This window comes from Herpailurus yagouaroundi, unplaced genomic scaffold (genome assembly GCF_014898765.1).
Source record: "Herpailurus yagouaroundi ecotype Mexico unplaced genomic scaffold, PumYag 220, whole genome shotgun sequence".
Lineage (NCBI taxonomy): Eukaryota > Metazoa > Chordata > Mammalia > Carnivora > Felidae > Herpailurus > Herpailurus yagouaroundi.
In genome coordinates, this window is record NW_024412451.1 from 1,391,523 (window position 1) to 1,410,378 (window position 18,856).

Below are 18,856 nucleotides of genomic sequence, written 5' to 3' on the forward strand. Positions count from 1 at the left end.
GAGAGAAAGGGAGACACAGAATCTAAAACAGGCTCCAGGCTGTGAGCCGTCAGCACAGAGCCCGATGCGGGGCTCAAACCCACAAGCTGTGAGATCATGACCGGAGCCAAAGTCAGACGCTTAGCCGACTGAGCCACCCAGGCACCTCAAGTTTTTTTTTTTTATTTTTAAGTTGTCTCTACACCCAACATGGGGCTGAAACTCACAACCGAGATCAAGAGTCACATGCTCTTATCGATGGTGCCACCCAGGTGCTCCTCTCGCTCCATTTCTCCACCCACATCGCCCTCCCTGCTGTTACCAGGACCCGCCAAGTATACTGTACTTTGCTTATTGCTGACTTTCCAAATTACTGTGAGTGTAGTAGACTAAACGACAAAATTTTAAGGTGTGTTTGTTCTTGAGGTGTGAACTCTGACACATCTCCCTGGGATAATAGCAAGGTGCCTGCGGAGCCGTGTTCCTCTTTGGATGCTCAAGGGGAGAGATTTTTCCCTCGGGCTCCCGGCATGTGCGGCCTGCCTCTCCCTCCTCCGTCTTCGAGACCAGCGACACTGCATCTCCCTGACCGTTCTTGGGTACTCTCCCTCTGCCCCTCTTCTGCCTCTTGTGTCTGCTGCCTTTCAGGACCCTTCTGATTACATTCCTCCCGGATAATCCAGGACGATCGTCCTCTTTTTCTGATCAGCTGATCAGCAGCCTGCATTGCATCTGCAACCCAGGTAACGTAACAAAAGTTCACGGGTTCTGGGGATGGGACGCGGACATCTTTCAGGAACCATTAAGTCTGTTACAGAAGCTTCTCCCTCAGGGTCCTTTACTTCTTTGCTCTGCCTGGAACAGTCTTTCCCCAAAACTTCCTGCCGGCTCTTCCCTTCTTCATTCTGGTCTCTGCAGAGTTTTACTACCATGACACAGGCCTTCTGACCAGTCTGTTTAAAATACAATGCTGTGTTTACTCTTCCTGCCTTATATTGTGTCTCATATGTCTTTGCCTCTTACCCCTCTCTCTCCAGTGGATATAATCTTCAGGAGGAGAATTTTGATTGATTTGATTATTGATGTGTCCTCAGTGCCTAGACTAGTCCTGGGATATGGCAGATACCTGTAAATATTTATTGACTTAGTGAAGGACTTAATGGATAGGAGAAATGGACTGTATTTCTTGCTTGTGGTGATGCAGGATAGTTTATTTTTCTGAACGCTTTTTACAGGCTTTTAAATTTATTGGTGCACTAAAAGGTCTTTCATTTGCAATTTGGAAAAAACTGCTGAAGACCAATTTATCTATGTCCAAAGTTTTTCCACCCCATTTTCAACGAAACAGCCCAAAGAAACATCCAAACCTTCTCTAAGAAACCAGTGCGTAGGCTTCCTTTTCACCCAGTCACTCCATGACTCATGGAAACCTCTAATAAGTGATCCACAAACCAGAGTGAATTGAAGATACTGCAGAACATGTCTTGTCCTCAAATGGCCAGCTATCTGGTTTCTACTTATTTAGATGTAATCACACTTAAGTTTGATTCTTTTTTTTTTTTTAATTTTTTTTTCAACGTTTTTATTTTATTTTTGGGACAGAGAGAGACAGAGCATGAACGGGGGAGGGGCAGAGAGAGAGGGAGACACAGAATCGGAAACAGGCTCCAGGCTCCGAGCCATCAGCCCAGAGCCTGACGCGGGGCTCGAACTCACGGACCGCGAGATCGTGACCTGGCCGAAGTCGGACGCTCAACCGACTGCGCCACCCAGGCGCCCCATGATTCTTTATGTACCCTTGACTTGTATCACAAGGAAATTTCTTTTTTGATGTTTAAAATATTTATTTATTTACTTTTTATGTATTTTTAATTTATATCCAAGTTAGTTAACATACAGTGCAATAATGATTTCAGGAATAGAATTTAGTGATTCATCACTTACTTTGAACACCCAGTGCTCATCCCAACAAATGTCCTCCTTAATGCTCCTCACCCATTTAGCCCATCCCCCCCACCCAACACCCCGCCAGCAACCCTCAGTTTGTTCTCTGCATTTAAGAGTCTCTGATGGTTTGTTCCCCTCCCTGTTTTTATATTATTGTTGCTTCCCTTCCCTTATGTTCATCTGTTTTCACAAGGAAACTTCTAAGCACTGTGCTTGTGACCATACAGGCAAACATGCCTTCCCTATGGCTTTCCTTTTATAGGGGGCATAGTCATTTCTGGAAAGAAATACTTCTTTTTTTAAAGGTTTTTATTGTAATTCCAGTTAATGTACCATGTTACATCAATTTCAGGTGTACGATATAGCGATTCAGCAATTACATACATCACCTCATGCTCATCACAACAGATGCACTCCTAGATCCCCATCAGCCATTTCACCACCCCCCCCCATCTCCCTTCTGGTAACTACCAGTTTTTTCTCTGTAGTTTCTTGGTTGGTCTCTGTTTTTTTTACCCCCTTTGTTCATTTGTCTTCTTTCTTAAATTCCACAGATGAGCGAAATCACATGGTATTTGTCTTTCTTTGACTTATTTTACTTAGTATTGTACTCTCTAGATCCATCCATGTCATTGCCCATAGCAAGATTTCGTTCTTTCTTCTAGCCAGATAATGTTCCATTGTGTATACATACCACATCTTTATCCATTTACCGGTTGATGGACACTTGGGCTGCTTCCACAATTTGGCTATTGTTAATAACACTGCTATAAACATAGGGATGCATGCACGTATCCCTTTGAACTAGTTTTTTAATATTCTTTGGGCGAATTGCTGGTAGTGCAATTGCTGGATGGTGGGTTAGCTCTGTTTTTAACTTTCTGAGGAGCCCCCATACTGTTTCCACAGTGGCTGAACCAGTTTGCATTCCCACCAACAGTACACAACTCCTCACCAACACTTGCTGTCTTCTGTGTTTTTGATTTTAGCCATTCTGACAGGTCTTTTGATAGGGATTGCATTAAATATGTAGATTGCTTTGGGTAGTACAGACATTTTAACAGTTATTTGCTCTTTCAGTCTCAGAGCATGGGATGTCTTTCCATTTCTTTGTGTCGTCTTCAGTTTCTTTCATCAGTGTTTTATGGTTTTCAGAGTATAGGTCTTTCACTTCTTTGGTTAGCATAATTCCTACGTATCTCATTATTTTTAGTGCATGTGTAAATGGGATTGATTCCTTAGTTTCTTTTTCTGCTGCTTCATTACTGGTGTGTAGAAACGCAACGGATTTCTGTACATTGAATTTGTATCCTGTGACTCCACTGAATTCATTTATCAGTTCTGGAAGTTTTTTGGTGGAATCTTTCAGGTTTCCTATATAGGGTATTATGGCTTCTGCAAATAGTGAAAGTTTGACTTCTTCTTTACTGATGTGTACGCTTTTTATTTCTTTCATTTATTTATTTTTAATGTTTATTCATTTTTGAGAGAGAGAGACAGAGACAGACAGAGCACGAGCAGGGGAGGGGCAAAGAGAGGGAGACACAGAATCCGAAGCAGGCTCCAACCTCTGAGCTGTCAGCACAGGGCCCGACGTGGGGCTCGAACCCGCAAACCATGAGATCATGACCTGAACTGAAGTCGGACACTTAACCGACTAAGCCACTCAGGTGCCCCCCAGGTGCTCTTCAGATCTCCCGTTTCCGTGCTGTATGTCCGTGGGCTGTTTGTCCTGCTTTCCTTCCAAGAGCAGCCCCAAAGACTTCAGGCTGTCCCCGAGCCAAGCCTGCTGACTCACAGCTCCAGGCTTTAAGCACCGCTGATTGCAAGAACTCACGAAATTTGGTCCCTCTTGCTTTCCAAGCCAATTGCCGTGGGGATTCATTTTCCCCGTGCACTCCCATGTGCTCGTCTGTCTCACCCCCTTCTCCACAACTACAGCTCCCTCTTCACCACAGCAGCCATGATCCGTTTCTCTCCCAAACTGTGTCCCCACACTTCCTGACTTCTCTGCGGCTTCTTCTCTGCCTTTAGTTACAGAGTTTGTGCTGCCATTGTTCAGGTTGATTTCTGGGGTATTTAGGATGTCTCCTAGTTATCTACTTGTATTCATGGGACACTTCATGGGTACTCTTATTCCATTGCCATCTTCCTTCTTCCCCCCAAATACTTCTCTTTTAAAAAAATACTTTTTTTTAGTAATTTCTACACCCAACATGGGGCTTGAACTTACAACACCAAGATCAAGAGTCGTGTGCTTTACTGACTGACCCAACCAAGCACCCCTAGAACATCTTTTTTTTTTTTTTAATATTTTAAAAGTTTGTTTATTTTTAAAGAGACAGAGGCAGCATGAGCAGGGGAGGGGCAGAGACAGGGAGAGAGAGAGAGAGAATCCCAAATAGGCTCTGCACTGTCAGCACAGAGCCCAACACGGGGCTCAAACTCCCGAACTGTGAGATCATGACCTGAGCCAAAACCAAGAATCGTATGCTTAACCGACTGAGCCACCCAGGCGCCCCAAGAAAATCTTTTTTTTTAAATGAGGATTCTGATGTCTTTTCCTAGATAGCTGCCCAACAAGTGGAGAAAAAAAAAAAAAATCTCAACTTCCTGATCTCTCAAGATAGTAATCAGCTTGAAAGGTCTTGTTTTGCGCAGTTTGCCCATCTACAGCACACTGGCATCTTACAAAGCCTACATCCACCCTACTGTTGCCAGGTTTCCTCTCCATGTGCCAGAAGGGGAGGGGACGAAAGTAACCCCAGTCACACAGCTGAATGTTGTCTATACCTGATCATTTTGGTCAAAAATTAAGGTATCTATTCCTGCACCTTTATTTTCCACAAATTTAGCCATTAAAGAATAATCATTTCACGTGATTTCCATACATTTGTCATGAAGCCTATTGTTTCATCTGCAATTGATGAACATTATAACCTGGAAAGTATCAGGAAACAGCCCACTCAAAATTGTCACATCCTTGGAGAGACTTCTTATATCCCCCGCCCAAAGGAAACTATTTTAATGTTTATTTATTTTTGAGACACACACACACACACACGCACACGCACACGCAAAGTGTGAGCAGGGGAGGGGCAGAGAGAGAGGGAGACACAAAAGCTGAAGCAGGCTCTAGGCTCTGAGCTGAGGGCACAGATCCTGATGCAGGGCTTGAAGCCACAAACCATGAGATCGTGACCTGAGCCGAAGTCGGATGCTTAACCGACTGAGTCACCCTGATGCCCCAGAGAAAACTATTTTAAAGGGACAGTTTATTAAATATAACCATAAACTAGCATCTACCAAGAGGTGCATGCACACCTATTAATATTTTTCCAAGTTTTTGCCCTTAGGACTTTCCATTTGAACACTTTGTTTAATTATAGACTTGCTGAGTTCCTGAACTAAGTTTTCAAACTTTTTAGAGCACAAGCCCTACTAGGAAATGCATCTTTCAGTGTATCCAAAAGAATCATTTCATTTGTGTGTAGATTTATGTGTACAACTTTATAAGAATTCTTGCAATCACCCCATTCCTATGAATAATGATACTCTGATGATTTCTGTCCCTTTTTTTCTAAATGCTTATTGAATGATTTTAAATTTATTTTACAGCCAACTAAAAGGCTATAGTTTTCAGTCAGAAAAACTCATGTGAAAGCCCAATATTCTACATCCAAAGATTTTCCACACTCTGTTTAGTATGAGACAGTCCAGAAGCCTCAGAAGAAACCGGTGCATAAGCCTTTATGTATCCTTTCCACCCCTCGCGGTTCTTGCCATCTTCCAGTTCTTTCATTAGGAGCACCACCCTCCTTGTATTCCTGTGGGGTACAAATTTCTGACCTCACAGTAAAACTGCAGTTTCCGGTCCCTTTTTAATTTCAGGTATCTTAATTAAGTTACTACACATATTAGCACAAAAATAAGATGAGCTACACATATTGTATAGAATTTGCGGGAATACTTAGAACATATAGATACAATCAGTTCTGGGTGCTTGATATATAGGATTGCAAAGAGTCTAAGCAACTGTGAGGTTTCGAGGGACAGTTCACACAGACCTCCTGTACTTGACACCAACTAAAAGTTTGAGGGGTTCCCAAAATTGCCTTCAGATTGAATAATTTTCTAAAAGGGCTGGTAGAATTCACCGAAAGCTGTTATGCTTAGTTTATTATAGGAAAGGCATGAGAAAAAGCATAGGAGAGAGAGTTTAGAGAAGTACCACATGCAGTTTCCATTCTCTTGTCTCCATAGAATCAGGGACGTGTTATTGTGTTACTTTCCAAAATGAAAGTGTAGTTATACACAGGATATTGGCAATTAGGGGAACTCATGTGATCCTCAGTGTCCAGAGTAATTATTGGAGCTCTGTCACATGACCATTCAGTATAGACTGAATGGTTTCATATGGTTATTCTCAGTCTCTTGGTCCACGCTACCAGGTAATTGAAAGCCCCGCCCAACATCATGTTCTTAGTTTTTCTGGTGTGGTCAGCGTCATCCCTAAATCATATTGTTAAAGTAATCTAATGTGACTGAAGTCCCTATCGCGCTCATTTCAGGCATGACATTCCAGGGGCTTAGAAGTGTCTCTTTGATGTTGAGGACAGGCCTCGTTGTTTATGTAACTTATTTGTAACTGCATATTTTACTATTTAAGAATTTACACCGATTTATGAAATTGAGTGGAAGTCGCAAAATTAATACGTATCATTATCGTTTTTGTTAATTCTTTGATTTCTAACTTGTCCATTACATATGAGGCTTGGCACGATTCTAAATTTGTTTCATTGGTGCTTAGTGGATAGGGCCCTACTGCATTACCTCTTGGTTTCTGTAGGCATTTAAACCAGAGACCATGGTACACACTAGAAGGATGTAGGGAATATTCCCTGGGTTCATTAAACTCTCATGCTCTTTCCCAACTGTTCAATCTTGAGGACACCGAACAAAGCCTTCATTTGCCCACATCTCTGCATTCTCTGTCTTTTAGGAGACAAAATCCAACACAAGAGGGAGACTATTCCTACAGTGGAACCACATGAAGAACTTTCCTGCCGGCAAATCTGGCAGCATATTGCAGATGACTTAACCTGGTGTCACGACTCCATGATACAGAGTTCTCAGTTCCACAGACAATGGGATTTACCCAGCCACGGTGAGGCAGCACAGTCTGTAACCCACACAGGCCAGAAGACTTCCCTGGGAAATGAGTGCAAAAAGATCTTTAGTGATACCTCCCACTGTGATCTTCGACACATAAACTCAGGGGAGAAGTCTCACACATGTCGCGAGTGTGGGAAATGCTTCTTTTATAGCTCAGCGCTTCGTATTCATCGGAGAGTTCACCTGGGAGAGAAGCGGTATAGGTGTGAGGAGTGCGGTAAGGAATTCAGTCAGAGCTCATGCCTGCAAACTCATCAGAAAATCCACACCGTAGGGAAGCCATTCAAATGTGGGGAATGTGGGAAAGGCTTCAGTCGTAGATCAGAACTTAGTAATCATGGCAGGTTACACTCGGGAGAGAAACTTTATAAGTGTGAGGGATGTGGAAAGGCCTTCGTTAATGCTTGCCATCTTCAGGACCATCAGAGAGTCCATACCGGGGAGAAGCCATTCAAGTGTGATATCTGTGGTAAGAACTTCCGTCGTAGATCAGCACTTAATAGTCATTGTGTGGTCCACACGGGAGAAAAACCATACAAGTGTGAGGAGTGTGGGAAGTCCTACACTTGGCGTTCGCGTCTTCGTATCCATAAGAAGGTCCACATGGGACAGAAACCATATAAATGTGAAGAATGTGGAAAGAGCTTCTTTTCTAGGACACATCTTTATTATCATCGGAGGTTCCACACAGAGGAGAAACCTTATAATTGTAAGGAATGTGGGAAGAGCTTCAGGTGGGTCTCACCTCTTTTGACACATCAGCGAGTCCACAGTGGAGAAAAACCATTCAAATGTGAAGAATGTGGGAAGGGATTTGGTCAGAAATCGTGCCTGCAAGCTCATCAGAAAGTCCACACCAGAGAAAAGCCATACAAATGTGAGGAATGTGGGAAGGGCTACAAGACGAGCTTGGATCTTGATGTGCACCAGAGTGTCCATTTGGGAGAGAACCCATACACCTGTAGGACATGTGGTAAGCACTTCACTAGGACCTCAAATCTTAAAGTTCATCAGAGAGTCCACACTGGAGAGAAACCGTACAAATGTAATGTGTGTGGTAAGGTCTTCAGTCAATCTGGACATTTAAAATCTCATCAGAGAGTTCACACAGGGGAGAAACCTTACAAGTGTGAGATATGCAGTAAGCAGTTCAGTTCAAGTTCGTATGTTAAAATTCATCACAGAATCCACGTTGAGGATAAATCTCATTCTGTCTCATAGGAGGGAAAACATTTGTTTCATTAAAGTGAATGTTTCAGCCGTAGCTGAATGCATCCTGGTGATCCCAAGGTCACATAAGTGGTGCGGTGTACAAGGTACAAGAACCTTGGCAGTTGTAGCTATCACTCAAGAAAAAGGCCTAAATATAACAATTTCTTTAGGCCTTTATCAGATTCTAATGGTGGATGTTAAAATCGATGTCCCCTGAAATAGAAGCTTCATGAGGGCAGGGAGTTTGTTTGCTGCTGAATCTATACAATCAGCATTGAATAGCACTCTGTGTATGCACTTAGTACACATTTGTTAAATGAATCAAAAGGAAGAGAGAATTAGGGAAGATTGTGGAGTAGGAGGACGCTAAGCTCCTCTCCTCTCATCGATGCAACTAGACAACACTCACATCAGCAGTGTAAATAACCCAGAAATTGACCCCGACACTGGCAGAACAAAGTCAACATCTAAAGGTGTAGAAGAGGCCATATCAGAGAAGGTAGGAAGGGCAAAGATGCAGTTTGGGAGTGAGCCAGACTGGCCGTCTGTGGAGGGGAAGGAGCCAGTGGTGTAGAGAAGACAAAAAACAGACTGTCACAATGGGGAGCCCACATGGGGAAGATGAATCCCTGTAACACTTGGCTTTGAAAGCGAGAGGGGCCAAATGGCATGAGTTCTTAGCAGCCAGCTGGACTTAAAGCCTGGATTTCCAGTGTCTGTGGGCTGGGCTCTGGGAGAGCACGATGAACAGCTGGTGGAGACACAACCAGGAATCAAGTTTGGCAAATGCCAGGGGCAGACAGCAGGGACAGCAATTTACTGAGTGTGGCCTGGAGAGGCAGGGATCACGGGGACACTCCTTTGGGAACAAAGGAGGGAACCATTTCCCTCCCTGGCCCCCCCCAGCATAAGCACATGGGTACCTGCTGGAACCAGCACGGCGCCCACACTCCTTACCTAACTTGGTTACACCAGCCCCTGCCCCCCTGTGCTCTGGTGGGTCTGCCTTTCCCAATCACACCTGCTTCAGTCCCGGCACTGTGAAGACCAGAGCAAGCCTACCTTGTCTCCTGACCTGTGTGTTTCGCAGAACATCAGTTCCAGAGGTGGCAGCTTCAACAGGTCTCATTTCACAAACAGACCAGCACATATCATTAAAATGGGCTCTACCCAGCTGGGACCAAACACTGCCCACAATAGGCAAAGAGAGCCTCTGCAGGTGACCAGACTGAATAAAAAAGAGCCCAGGACACAGCACTGGGGCACAGGCAACACACATAGGAGACCCTGCCCCTGAAGCGACAGGTCCCAGGAAACAGGAGACCGTGCACTGCAGGGCACTACAGGACTTGTTCTTCATAAGGGCGTTACCTTCGAGAGCAAGAGACACAGCTGACTTTCCTAATATGCAGAAATAGACATGGAGACAAAATGAGATGGGAATATCTCCCAAATGAAAGTACAGGACCAAACCACAGCAAGAGACCTAAGCAAAATGGATATAAGTAATATTCCAGACAGAGAATTTAAAGTAATGATCACAGATACCCACTTAGTTTGAGAAGAGTGGAGGACATCACTGAGACCCTTAATAGATTAAAAAGAACCAAGCAGGGATGAACACAACAAATTAAAAATGCACTTGATGGGATAAGAAGAAGGTGAGATGAAGCAGGAATGAATGAATGTCCTGGAAGACAGAGTAATGGAAAGTAAGCCACACAAATGAGAGGAAGAAAATCATGGAGATTGAGGATAGGGAACTCAATGACTCCATCAAGCATAATCGCATAATAACATTTGCATTAAAGGGACCCCAAAAGAAGAGAAAAGGGGGCAGAAATTTTACCTGAAGAAATAATAGCTGAAAACTTACCTAATGTGAGGAAGGAAACAGATAACCAGATCGAGGAGGCAGAGATCCACCCAAAAAATCAGCCCAAGGATGTCCACACCAAGATACATATTTGTTAAAATGGCAAAAAGTGATAAAATATTTTAAATGAACCAAAGAGGCAAAATGTGCAATCTTTACAAATTGTATCTGGAAAAGGAAACCAGCAAAAAACTAATAAATAATTCTGAGGAACAAATAGTTGAAATGCAGAAATACACTGAGTACTGTGTTCCACAGCATTATTTTGGTAGTTTCCTATTATGGTTGGCTCTGGCTATCAGCCTGTGTTCTGAGGTTGAGTTCTTATTTTTCATGTCTTGATCTCATATCCCATTGGTTTACGCAGTAGCAGTTGAACTCTTGTGATTTTGCTCACATTGCAGACTGAAACAATTTAACTTCACAATAACTGGCCACTGCACATATCTTAATTGAATTTTCTCAACAAAGTTAAGGCAAGGGTTCAAAGAAACACTAAAAACATCAGATTTATATAGTAGTGATAAAAACATTTTTCTTAATTTTGAATTTGTCATTGAGTTTTAAATTTCTGCATTTCCATGTAGTCTTTGATATGAGTGCCTTCTAATTGTAGGATTTTTTTTTTTTTTTTTGGGACAGAGACAGAGCATGAACAGGCGAGGGGCAGAGAGAGAGGGAGACACAGAATCAGAGACAGGCTCCAGGCTCTGAGCCATCAGCCCAGAGCCCGATGCGGGGCTCGAACTCACTGACCGCGAGATCGTGACCTGGCTGAAGTCGGACGCTTAACCGACTGCGCCACCCAGGCGCCCCTAGGATTTTTTTTTTTTAATCAAACTTCTGTGGTAGAAATTTATGCCAATTTGAAGGACATTTAATTTGTCAGCTTCCCATATTTTCCCCTCATCCCCGTGAAAATAAATACTAGAAAAATTTGGGATTTGGTGATTGCATCAAATACATTAATTACAGGGTGCAGAAATGACATATGTTTTTCTTGGTGACAATAAAAACATTTTTTTGAAAAGCAGTATACTTCAGAATGTGTAACATGCAACTTCGATCTGGAAATCGTACTATAGGAAACATACTATGAGATTCAAACAATGAAAAGATGAATACCACATCAGTAATGTCACAGAGTTTTAACAATGGATATAACAAGTGTTCAATAAGAATTTGTTTAAATTTCATATATTCCCGTAATAACATGGGGCCATTAAATTAATGTCAAGGACATGTAATAGCAGGAGAAGAACATAATAAAAGCTTTGTGAAATCAGACCATAGCCTTCATAGTGTAATAAGTTCATAATTCTGTGTATTATGTGTTTATAGACATACATCACATAGAAATGGATACTCTAAATGGTATTCTTTGGCAAGGAGTATTTGGTGGCATTTTCCATTCTGTAATTCTACTGTGTGTTTTTATTTCTCAGTGAACATCGATTTGATCAAACTGGCAAATTACAATAGAATTTGAAAGATGATTAGGAGTCCCTTATAGTTGGGTCACCTACTAAGATTGTTCTGCATTATCATATGGCAGATAAGATCAAAACTAAGGAATAAGACACAATTTGTATTCACAGATAAACTAATGAGTATGGTCAACCATGTTTGTTGTTGATGCACAAGATTCATCTTGAGGCATAAGCCAGGGAGCAGGCAAATACTGGAGATAGTAAAGTGGTTATGTTGTGGAGGTTAAGAAAAAGGCTTTGAAGAAAAAATGTGCATGGGTAGGGATCTTACAGAGCATTATAGCATTGGAGCCTCTAAGGAGAAAGAAGCTTTGGATGCCATTCCACACTCCGTGGATGCCATGGTGATATTTTAAGTGTATTGACTGAGGGGTTTACTTACAAAGTGTATCTAACAGATTCATTTTCATAATCAATTTTCTGGGCTGTATCTCCACAGAATACTAGATACTGCGATCCATGCTATCTCAATTTGCGTAGTGGCTTGAGGGTCCCTTCTACCACCTTCAGGTTCTGTGACTTGCTGAGAGGACACAGAATATAGTTGGATTTAGGACTATATTTCAGTGAAAGAATACATGTGTGAAATGTCTACAATAGGACTGCAAAAGAAAGGGGTTTTAAAAGGGGTTCTTTAAAAAAAATATATTTATCCATTTTTGGTAGCATGCGTGGGGGAGGCACAGGGACAGAGGGGGACAGAGGATCCGAAGTGGACTCTGCACTGACAGGAGCAAGCCCAGTGTGGGGTTTGAACTCACAAACTGAGATCATGACCTGAGCCAAAGTCGGATGCTCAACCCACTGAGCTACCCACGCACCCCTGAGAACCTAGGGTTCTTGTTTTTGTTTTTTTTTTTTCCTTTTTTAATGTTTATTCATTTTTGAGAGACACAGACCGTGTGAGTGGAGGAGGGGCAGAGAGAAAGTCACAGAAGCTGACGCAGGCTCCCGGCTCTGAGCTGTCAGCACAGAGCCCGACGCGGGGCTCGAACCCACGAGCTGTGAAATCATGACCTGAGCCGAAGTCGGACGCCTAACCGACTGAGCCACCCAGGTGCCCCTGAGAACCTAGGGTTCTTTTTTTTTTTTTTTAATTTTTTTTCAACGTTTATTAATTTTTGGGACAGAGAGAGACAGAGCATGAACGGGGGAGGGGCAGAGAGAGAGGGAGACACAGAATCGGAAACAGGCTCCAGGCTCTGAGCCATCAGCCCAGAGCCCGACGAGGGGCTCGAACTCATGGACCGCGAGATCGTGACCTGGCTGAAGTCGGACGCTTAACCGACTGCGCCACCCAGGCGCCCCTAGAACCTAGGGTTCTTAATGAGGGCTGGTCATGTAGGCGCCATCTACTTAGCACGTGACAAAATTCAAACCTTCAACAGAAAGCGGATGTTCAAAAGAAACCTTGTTGCGCAGTTGAGACACAGTGAACAGCTCTGACCAGTGATGGACGGAGTAAGTCTTCCCAAATCCTTGTTCCCTGACACCAGCCAAAATCCAGCCTTGCAAGCAGGCCTAAGGACCATATACAATAGCAAACCTACTACTCCTCAGGGGATGTGCCAAAACGCTTAATTCATCCAGAAACACACCAGTTGGGCTTACTATTTGTTGCAGTGGAGTACACCCACCAGGGAAAACCATGAAGTGTCACGAGGGAAAGAGGGTGTCAGAAAGAATCTATTCTAGGATTTGAGCTTTGTTTGGGTGGTTTAGGGAAGGCCTAAAGAAGCAGGGTTCCTGGAGATGAACTACTGTCGGAAAGCAGGAGGAATTCTAAGAGTGAGTATTTCAATAGGTGTTACCTTTTGGGAAGGCAGCCTGGAACAAAAATAAAGGTCCAAGTGACAAAGAAGTAGCAGTCACCCATCTAGCAAAAAAGGGATGCTTGGCATTGTGTGATGGCACAGTGACCTCGTTTTTGTGTGCATCTCAACAAAATTAAGAAGGGGACTTGTTTCGTCTCACTTTACCATGGTCTCAGAGAACGCTCATTCGAGGATGGTATTCTGTGATTCATTTATGTCCCAAAGGAGACTAACATGGCCTAGCTTCGAGGGCTACACCAGCTTCCAGATGTCGGGCTGTTTCGTTTTTAGTTCTCAGTCCATCCAGTGTAACACTCTACAGCCATCATTTGGAAGGAGTTAGACTTTTTTCAAAAACTTTTTTAAATGTTTCTATTTATTTTTGAGACAGAGACAGAGCATGAGCAGGGGAGGGGCAGAGAGAGAGGGAGACACAGAATCCGAAGCGGGTTCCAGGCTCCGGGCTGTCGGCACAGAGCCCGACGCAGGGCTCAAACTCACAGACGGCGGGATCATGACCTGAGCTGAAGTCGGATGCTTATCCGACTGAGCCACCCAAGCGCCCCTAGACTTTCAAAACTGGTATTACAAAATGTTCAGCTTATATGGATATAGAACATGAGACTTCATTTTTCAATTACTTTTTTTTTTAGAGAGAGAGAGAGATTGTGTGTTTGTGGGGGGTGGTCAGAGGGGCAGGAGAAAAAGAATCTTAAGTAGGCTCCACACCCAGCACAGACCCTGACAAAGGGCTTGATCTCACCACCGTGAGATCACGCCCTGAGCCAAAATCAAGAGCGAGACACTCAACCAACTGAACCACCCAGGCACCCTGAGACTTCATTTTAAAAATTAAAGATAGGGGCGCCTGGGTGGCTCAGTCAGTTGAGCGTCCGATTTCAGCTCAGGTCATGATCTCGCAGTCAGTGAGTTCGAGCCCTGCGTCGGGCTCTGTGCTGACAGCGCAGAGCCTGGAGCCTGCTTCAGATTCTGTGTCTCCCTCTCTCTCTGCCCCTCCCCTGCTCATCTGTCTCTCTTAGAAACAAATAAACATTAAAAAAATTATTTAAAAAAAATAAAAAATGGGGCGCCTGGGTGGCGCAGTCGGTTAAGCGTCGGACTTCAGCCAGGTCACGATCTCGCGGTCCGTGAGTTCGAGCCCCGCGTCGGGCTCTGGGCTGATGGCTCAGAGCCTGGAGCCTGTTTCCGATTCTGTGTCTCCCTCTCTCTCTGCCCCTCCCCCGTTCATGCTCTGTCTCTCTCTGTCCCAAAAATAAATAAACGTTGAAAAAAAATAAAAAATAAATAAAAAATAAATAAAAATTAAATATATATGTTGATAGATAGCTAGATATAGATATATATTGATATATGTTTATGGGGAGACAATTTTTATCTCTAGGAGGAAGGATTCTAGGTGCATTTTTCTTATTTTGCTTCATACTATTTTTAGTTTTTAGTAACATACATCTTTTAAAATTAACTATATGCAATAAAACAACTATAAAATATAAGATATTTTTATCAGAAAGTATAAAGGAAAAAACTCAATACTAAAATATGCTCTCTCACCTACAGAATCCTCCTCCGTGATTTGCCTTTAAATCATGGGCTTTGGGTGTCAGAATAACTCCAATGTCAAGTTCTGCAGCTATTACCCTTGCTTTGAGATACTGGACAATTTTGTAACTTCACAGAAGCTTGACATGTTCACCTCCCAAGTAGGGATAATTAAAAAAAAAAAATTTATTTTAGAGAGAGAGTGAGCGAGAGCGCACACATAGGGGAGGGGCAAAAGGAGAGAATCCCAAGCAGGCTCCCTGATCAGCGCAGAGGCCAATGTGGGGCCGGATCCCACCACCCTGAGATCATGACCCGAGCCAAAATCAAGAATCACATGCTTAACCTGCTGAGCCACCCAGGCACCCCGGGATAACAATTTTAATATACAGTTTAAATAAGGGAAGCGTGCTTTTCCATGCGGACAAGCTTCCACTTGGGCCCTAAATTCCTCCCAAGTCTGTGGTGTGTCTGGAGTAGAAGCGGGTAACTTCCTCGCTTCTCACCGCCCCTCCCGAATAATTCTCCCTCGCCCATTCTTTGAACTCTGTTTTGGCCTCATATCGTCAGATTACATTAAACATCCTCCCCCTCTCAGTCGTCTAGTGTCCCTTAAGCAATCATTCCCCGTTAATTTCTTGAAGATTGCACCTCCTCACCTAATCCCTTTCCAACAACACTCCTGTCACAATTGGAGGCATTTCGAATTCGGAAGTCGTGTCCATGGAATAATTTCGCTGAAGACTCAGGCAGAGGTAACGCAGACTCTTAACATGGAAACCCGTATTACCACCTAGGAAGTCGGGACTGCGTGACCCCTTCCATTCTGGCATTTGGGGAAGCGTAGACAAGGAGCTGCCAGCAGCCTCAACTTGCTTAGGAGCGCGAGCCTAAGAACGTTTTGCCTTTAGCATTCTGGGAGATGTAGTCCCCGCGCTCCGTGTAGTCGCGCTCACTTCCGCTCAGGAAGGCGGGTCTGGTGCATCCTGGGAGATGTAGTCCAGAAGCTCCAGGTTCTCGCGGGCACTTCCGCTGGGGGAGTGGGAGTTGCTCCTGAATTTTCTATGGGAGCGGTGCGTCAGTTCCGCCTCTCCCAGCGCTTCCAAACTTCCTGAATCTGTGCTTGGAACCTGCAGCGACAGGGCGGCTTAGGGGGGATAAAAAGCCTGAGCGGAGCACGCAGGTATTAGCGGGGGGGAAGGCAGTGGTGTGCGTCTCTGGGGGAGTCTCTGCGTTCGTGGTGGGTCCCGAGGCCCGGGGTGGGGCGTGGGGTGGGGTCACCTATCGCCTGGCTTGAGTTTCTGCTTGTCTCAGCTCGCCCCGTCCGCCTCCCTACACCCACGCGTGCCTGTGCTTCCTGGTGTTCCAGGATTGTAAGAGGTGGTGAAAGAGGACTTCAGCTGCCTCCATTTTGACCTCAAACTTTCTGGTTGGCTTCTTTCCAGCTTGTCTCTTGGCGCAGGTGGCACAGCCTTGAGGGCAGAGCAGCCCCTGGTGAGAACCTAAACTAACCCCTCAAGCCGTAAGGGCTGCCCTGCGCCAGCAAGACCCCGTTTGTGATTGACCCCAAGATAGTAATCCATTTGACCTTCGCTGCCCACCTGCAGTACCCGCCCGCCTTCACCCCACCTTTTGCTTGTATAAACCTGGACGTATTTTCAGGCACTTTGAAGACAGTCTTGGAGCCGTTAGTCTGCAGTCTTTTGGCGTTCGCCTTACTGAGATAAATTCTTTTCTTATTCACCTGGACTAGATTCTCTGCCTTCGGATTTTGTCAGCAGCGAGGGACCAAATGGGGTCTGTTTGGGACCTCCCCAAAGCCAGATGCTCTTGCCCCCTCCTCCCCACCCCGCCCCCGCTCGCCAGCTATGGCTGTGGAAATAAAAATCTCAAAACAGCTCCTGGCGTATGGTGAATGGTGATCTCTTTTTGGTATTAATTTCCCGAGCATCAGTCAAGTCCCCAGGTTAGGGTCACATATCCAACTGCGGTGATCTTTGCTCTTCTCTGATTCCTGCTGGATCAGGTTGCTGGATCATCCTGGGCCCCTTCTTTTTTTTTTTTTTTTTTTTTTTTTTAATTTTTTTTTCAACGTTTATTTATTTTTGGGACAGAGAGAGACAGAGCATGAACGGGGGAGGGGCAGAAAGAGAGGGAGACACAGAATCGGAAACAGGCTCCAGGCTCTGAGCCATCAACCCAGAGCCCGACGCGGGGCTCGAACTCACGGACCGCGAGATCGTGACCTGGCTGAAGTCGGACGCTTAACCGACTGCGCCACCCAGGCGCCCCGTGGGCCCCTTCTTTCAAAAAAAAAAATTTTTTTTAATGTTTTTATTTGTTTTGGGGAGAGAGACAGAGCATGAGTGGGGGAGGGACAGAGAGAGAGGGAGACACAGAATTCGAAGCAGACTCCAGGCTCTAAGCCATCAGCACAGAGCCTAATGTGGGGCTCGAACCCACAAACTGTGAGATCATGAGCTGAAGCCGGACGCTCAACTGACTGAGCCACTCGGGCGCCCCATCCTGGGCCCCTTCTAATCTCTCTTTTCAGAAGGTGTGGGTAGAAATGGAACTAAGGTTGAGTTCCCACCTTGGTGACTCAGAAACCTTATCAGATTGAGTTGTTGCATAAAGAAAACTTTGATTTGCAAGCAAAGAAGGAAATCACAGGGGAATAGCTTCCGCAGCCGGGAATCCCCAAAAGAGGGTGGATGGGTTCCTTTTGTTTAGGGTTAGGATGGATATTTAGATAGGGAAGGCTTGGGGCGCCTGGGTGGCGCAGTCGGTTAAGCGTCCGACTTCAGCCAGGTCACGATCTCGCGGTCCGTGAGTTCGAGCCCCGCGTCGGGCTCTGGGCTGATGGCTCGGAGCCTGGAGACTGTTTCCGATTCTGTGTCTCCCTCTCTCTCTGCCCCTCCCCCGTTCATGCTCTGTCTCTCTCTGTCCCAAAAATAAATAAAAACGTTGAAAAAAAATGTTTAAAAAAAAAATAGGGAAGGCTTGTCATGGTATGTAGAGGCAGGCATAGGGATGAGCATGCGCCCTAAGGAAACATGCCTGTACGTTGTGTGTTATGTACATGAGGCTAAGGCTCCTCCTTGGGCAGAGATTTTAGGATTGTAATGAGGTAAAGGTAATTGTAGGTCAGTCCAGAAGCCACTCCATGGTCCTTCTGTGCAGGCACGAGTTGGGGGTCTAGCGCAGAAGTTCTGGGTGGTCTGGGTCTGCGGCAGGTCTTGTCAGGGCAGTTGTCATCACCTGAGGTGGTTTCCGGTTTCATTCGCCTGAGTTAAGAGGTAAGCTAGAAAAGAGAGCTTAAAGGAAAATGTAAGACATAGGTGGGTGAGTACAAGCAGGTGGGCGTTAGATGTCAGGTCTTGGGGTCTAGTTGGAGATGAGGGTTGCTTCCAGATTGCATTTTTATTATTATTATTATTTTAGAGAGAGAGAGAGAGAGCATGCATGAGTTGGGGAGAGGGGCACAGGGAGAGAGAGAATCTTAACAGGCTCCACAACCCTGGGATCACGACCTGAGGCGAAATCCAGAGTCTCTTGCACAACCAACCAGCTGAGTCACCCCAGGCGCCCCCCTAGATTGCACTGTTATTGAGGACAGTGACATGACCATGGCATTTCATGACATTTTTTTTTTTTTTCTTCCCCAGCCTGATTTCTCAGAAAGGGCTGCACAGAGGTGGAAAGAGTGACTCCCCTGGCTACTGACAGCAAAGTTCCACGTGAGTGGGATTTGGCTTCTTTCTTTCTTTCTTTCTTTCTTTCTTTCTTTCTTTCTTTCTTTC

At 44.7% G+C, this 18,856-nt stretch overlaps 1 protein-coding gene and 1 long non-coding RNA gene across 2 annotated transcripts in view; both read left to right on the forward strand.

Moving 5' to 3' along the window:
• The window catches only part of LOC121018866 (zinc finger protein 234-like), a 46,263-nt gene that overhangs the window by 9,961 nt on the left and 17,446 nt on the right, over positions 1-18,856 (forward strand). Inside the window, exons 5-8 of the mRNA XM_040457918.1 lie at positions 6,929-8,320; positions 15,698-15,808; positions 16,581-16,705; positions 18,783-18,793. Coding sequence (XP_040313852.1) covers positions 6,929-8,320; positions 15,698-15,808; positions 16,581-16,705; positions 18,783-18,793 — 1,639 coding nt within the window. The remainder of the gene's footprint in view (positions 1-6,928; positions 8,321-15,697; positions 15,809-16,580; positions 16,706-18,782; positions 18,794-18,856) is intronic.
• Positions 16,072-16,952, forward strand: LOC121018561 (uncharacterized). Its single transcript, XR_005785227.1, has 2 exons — positions 16,072-16,236; positions 16,499-16,952. It is a non-coding gene; the product is annotated as an uncharacterized LOC121018561 (long non-coding RNA).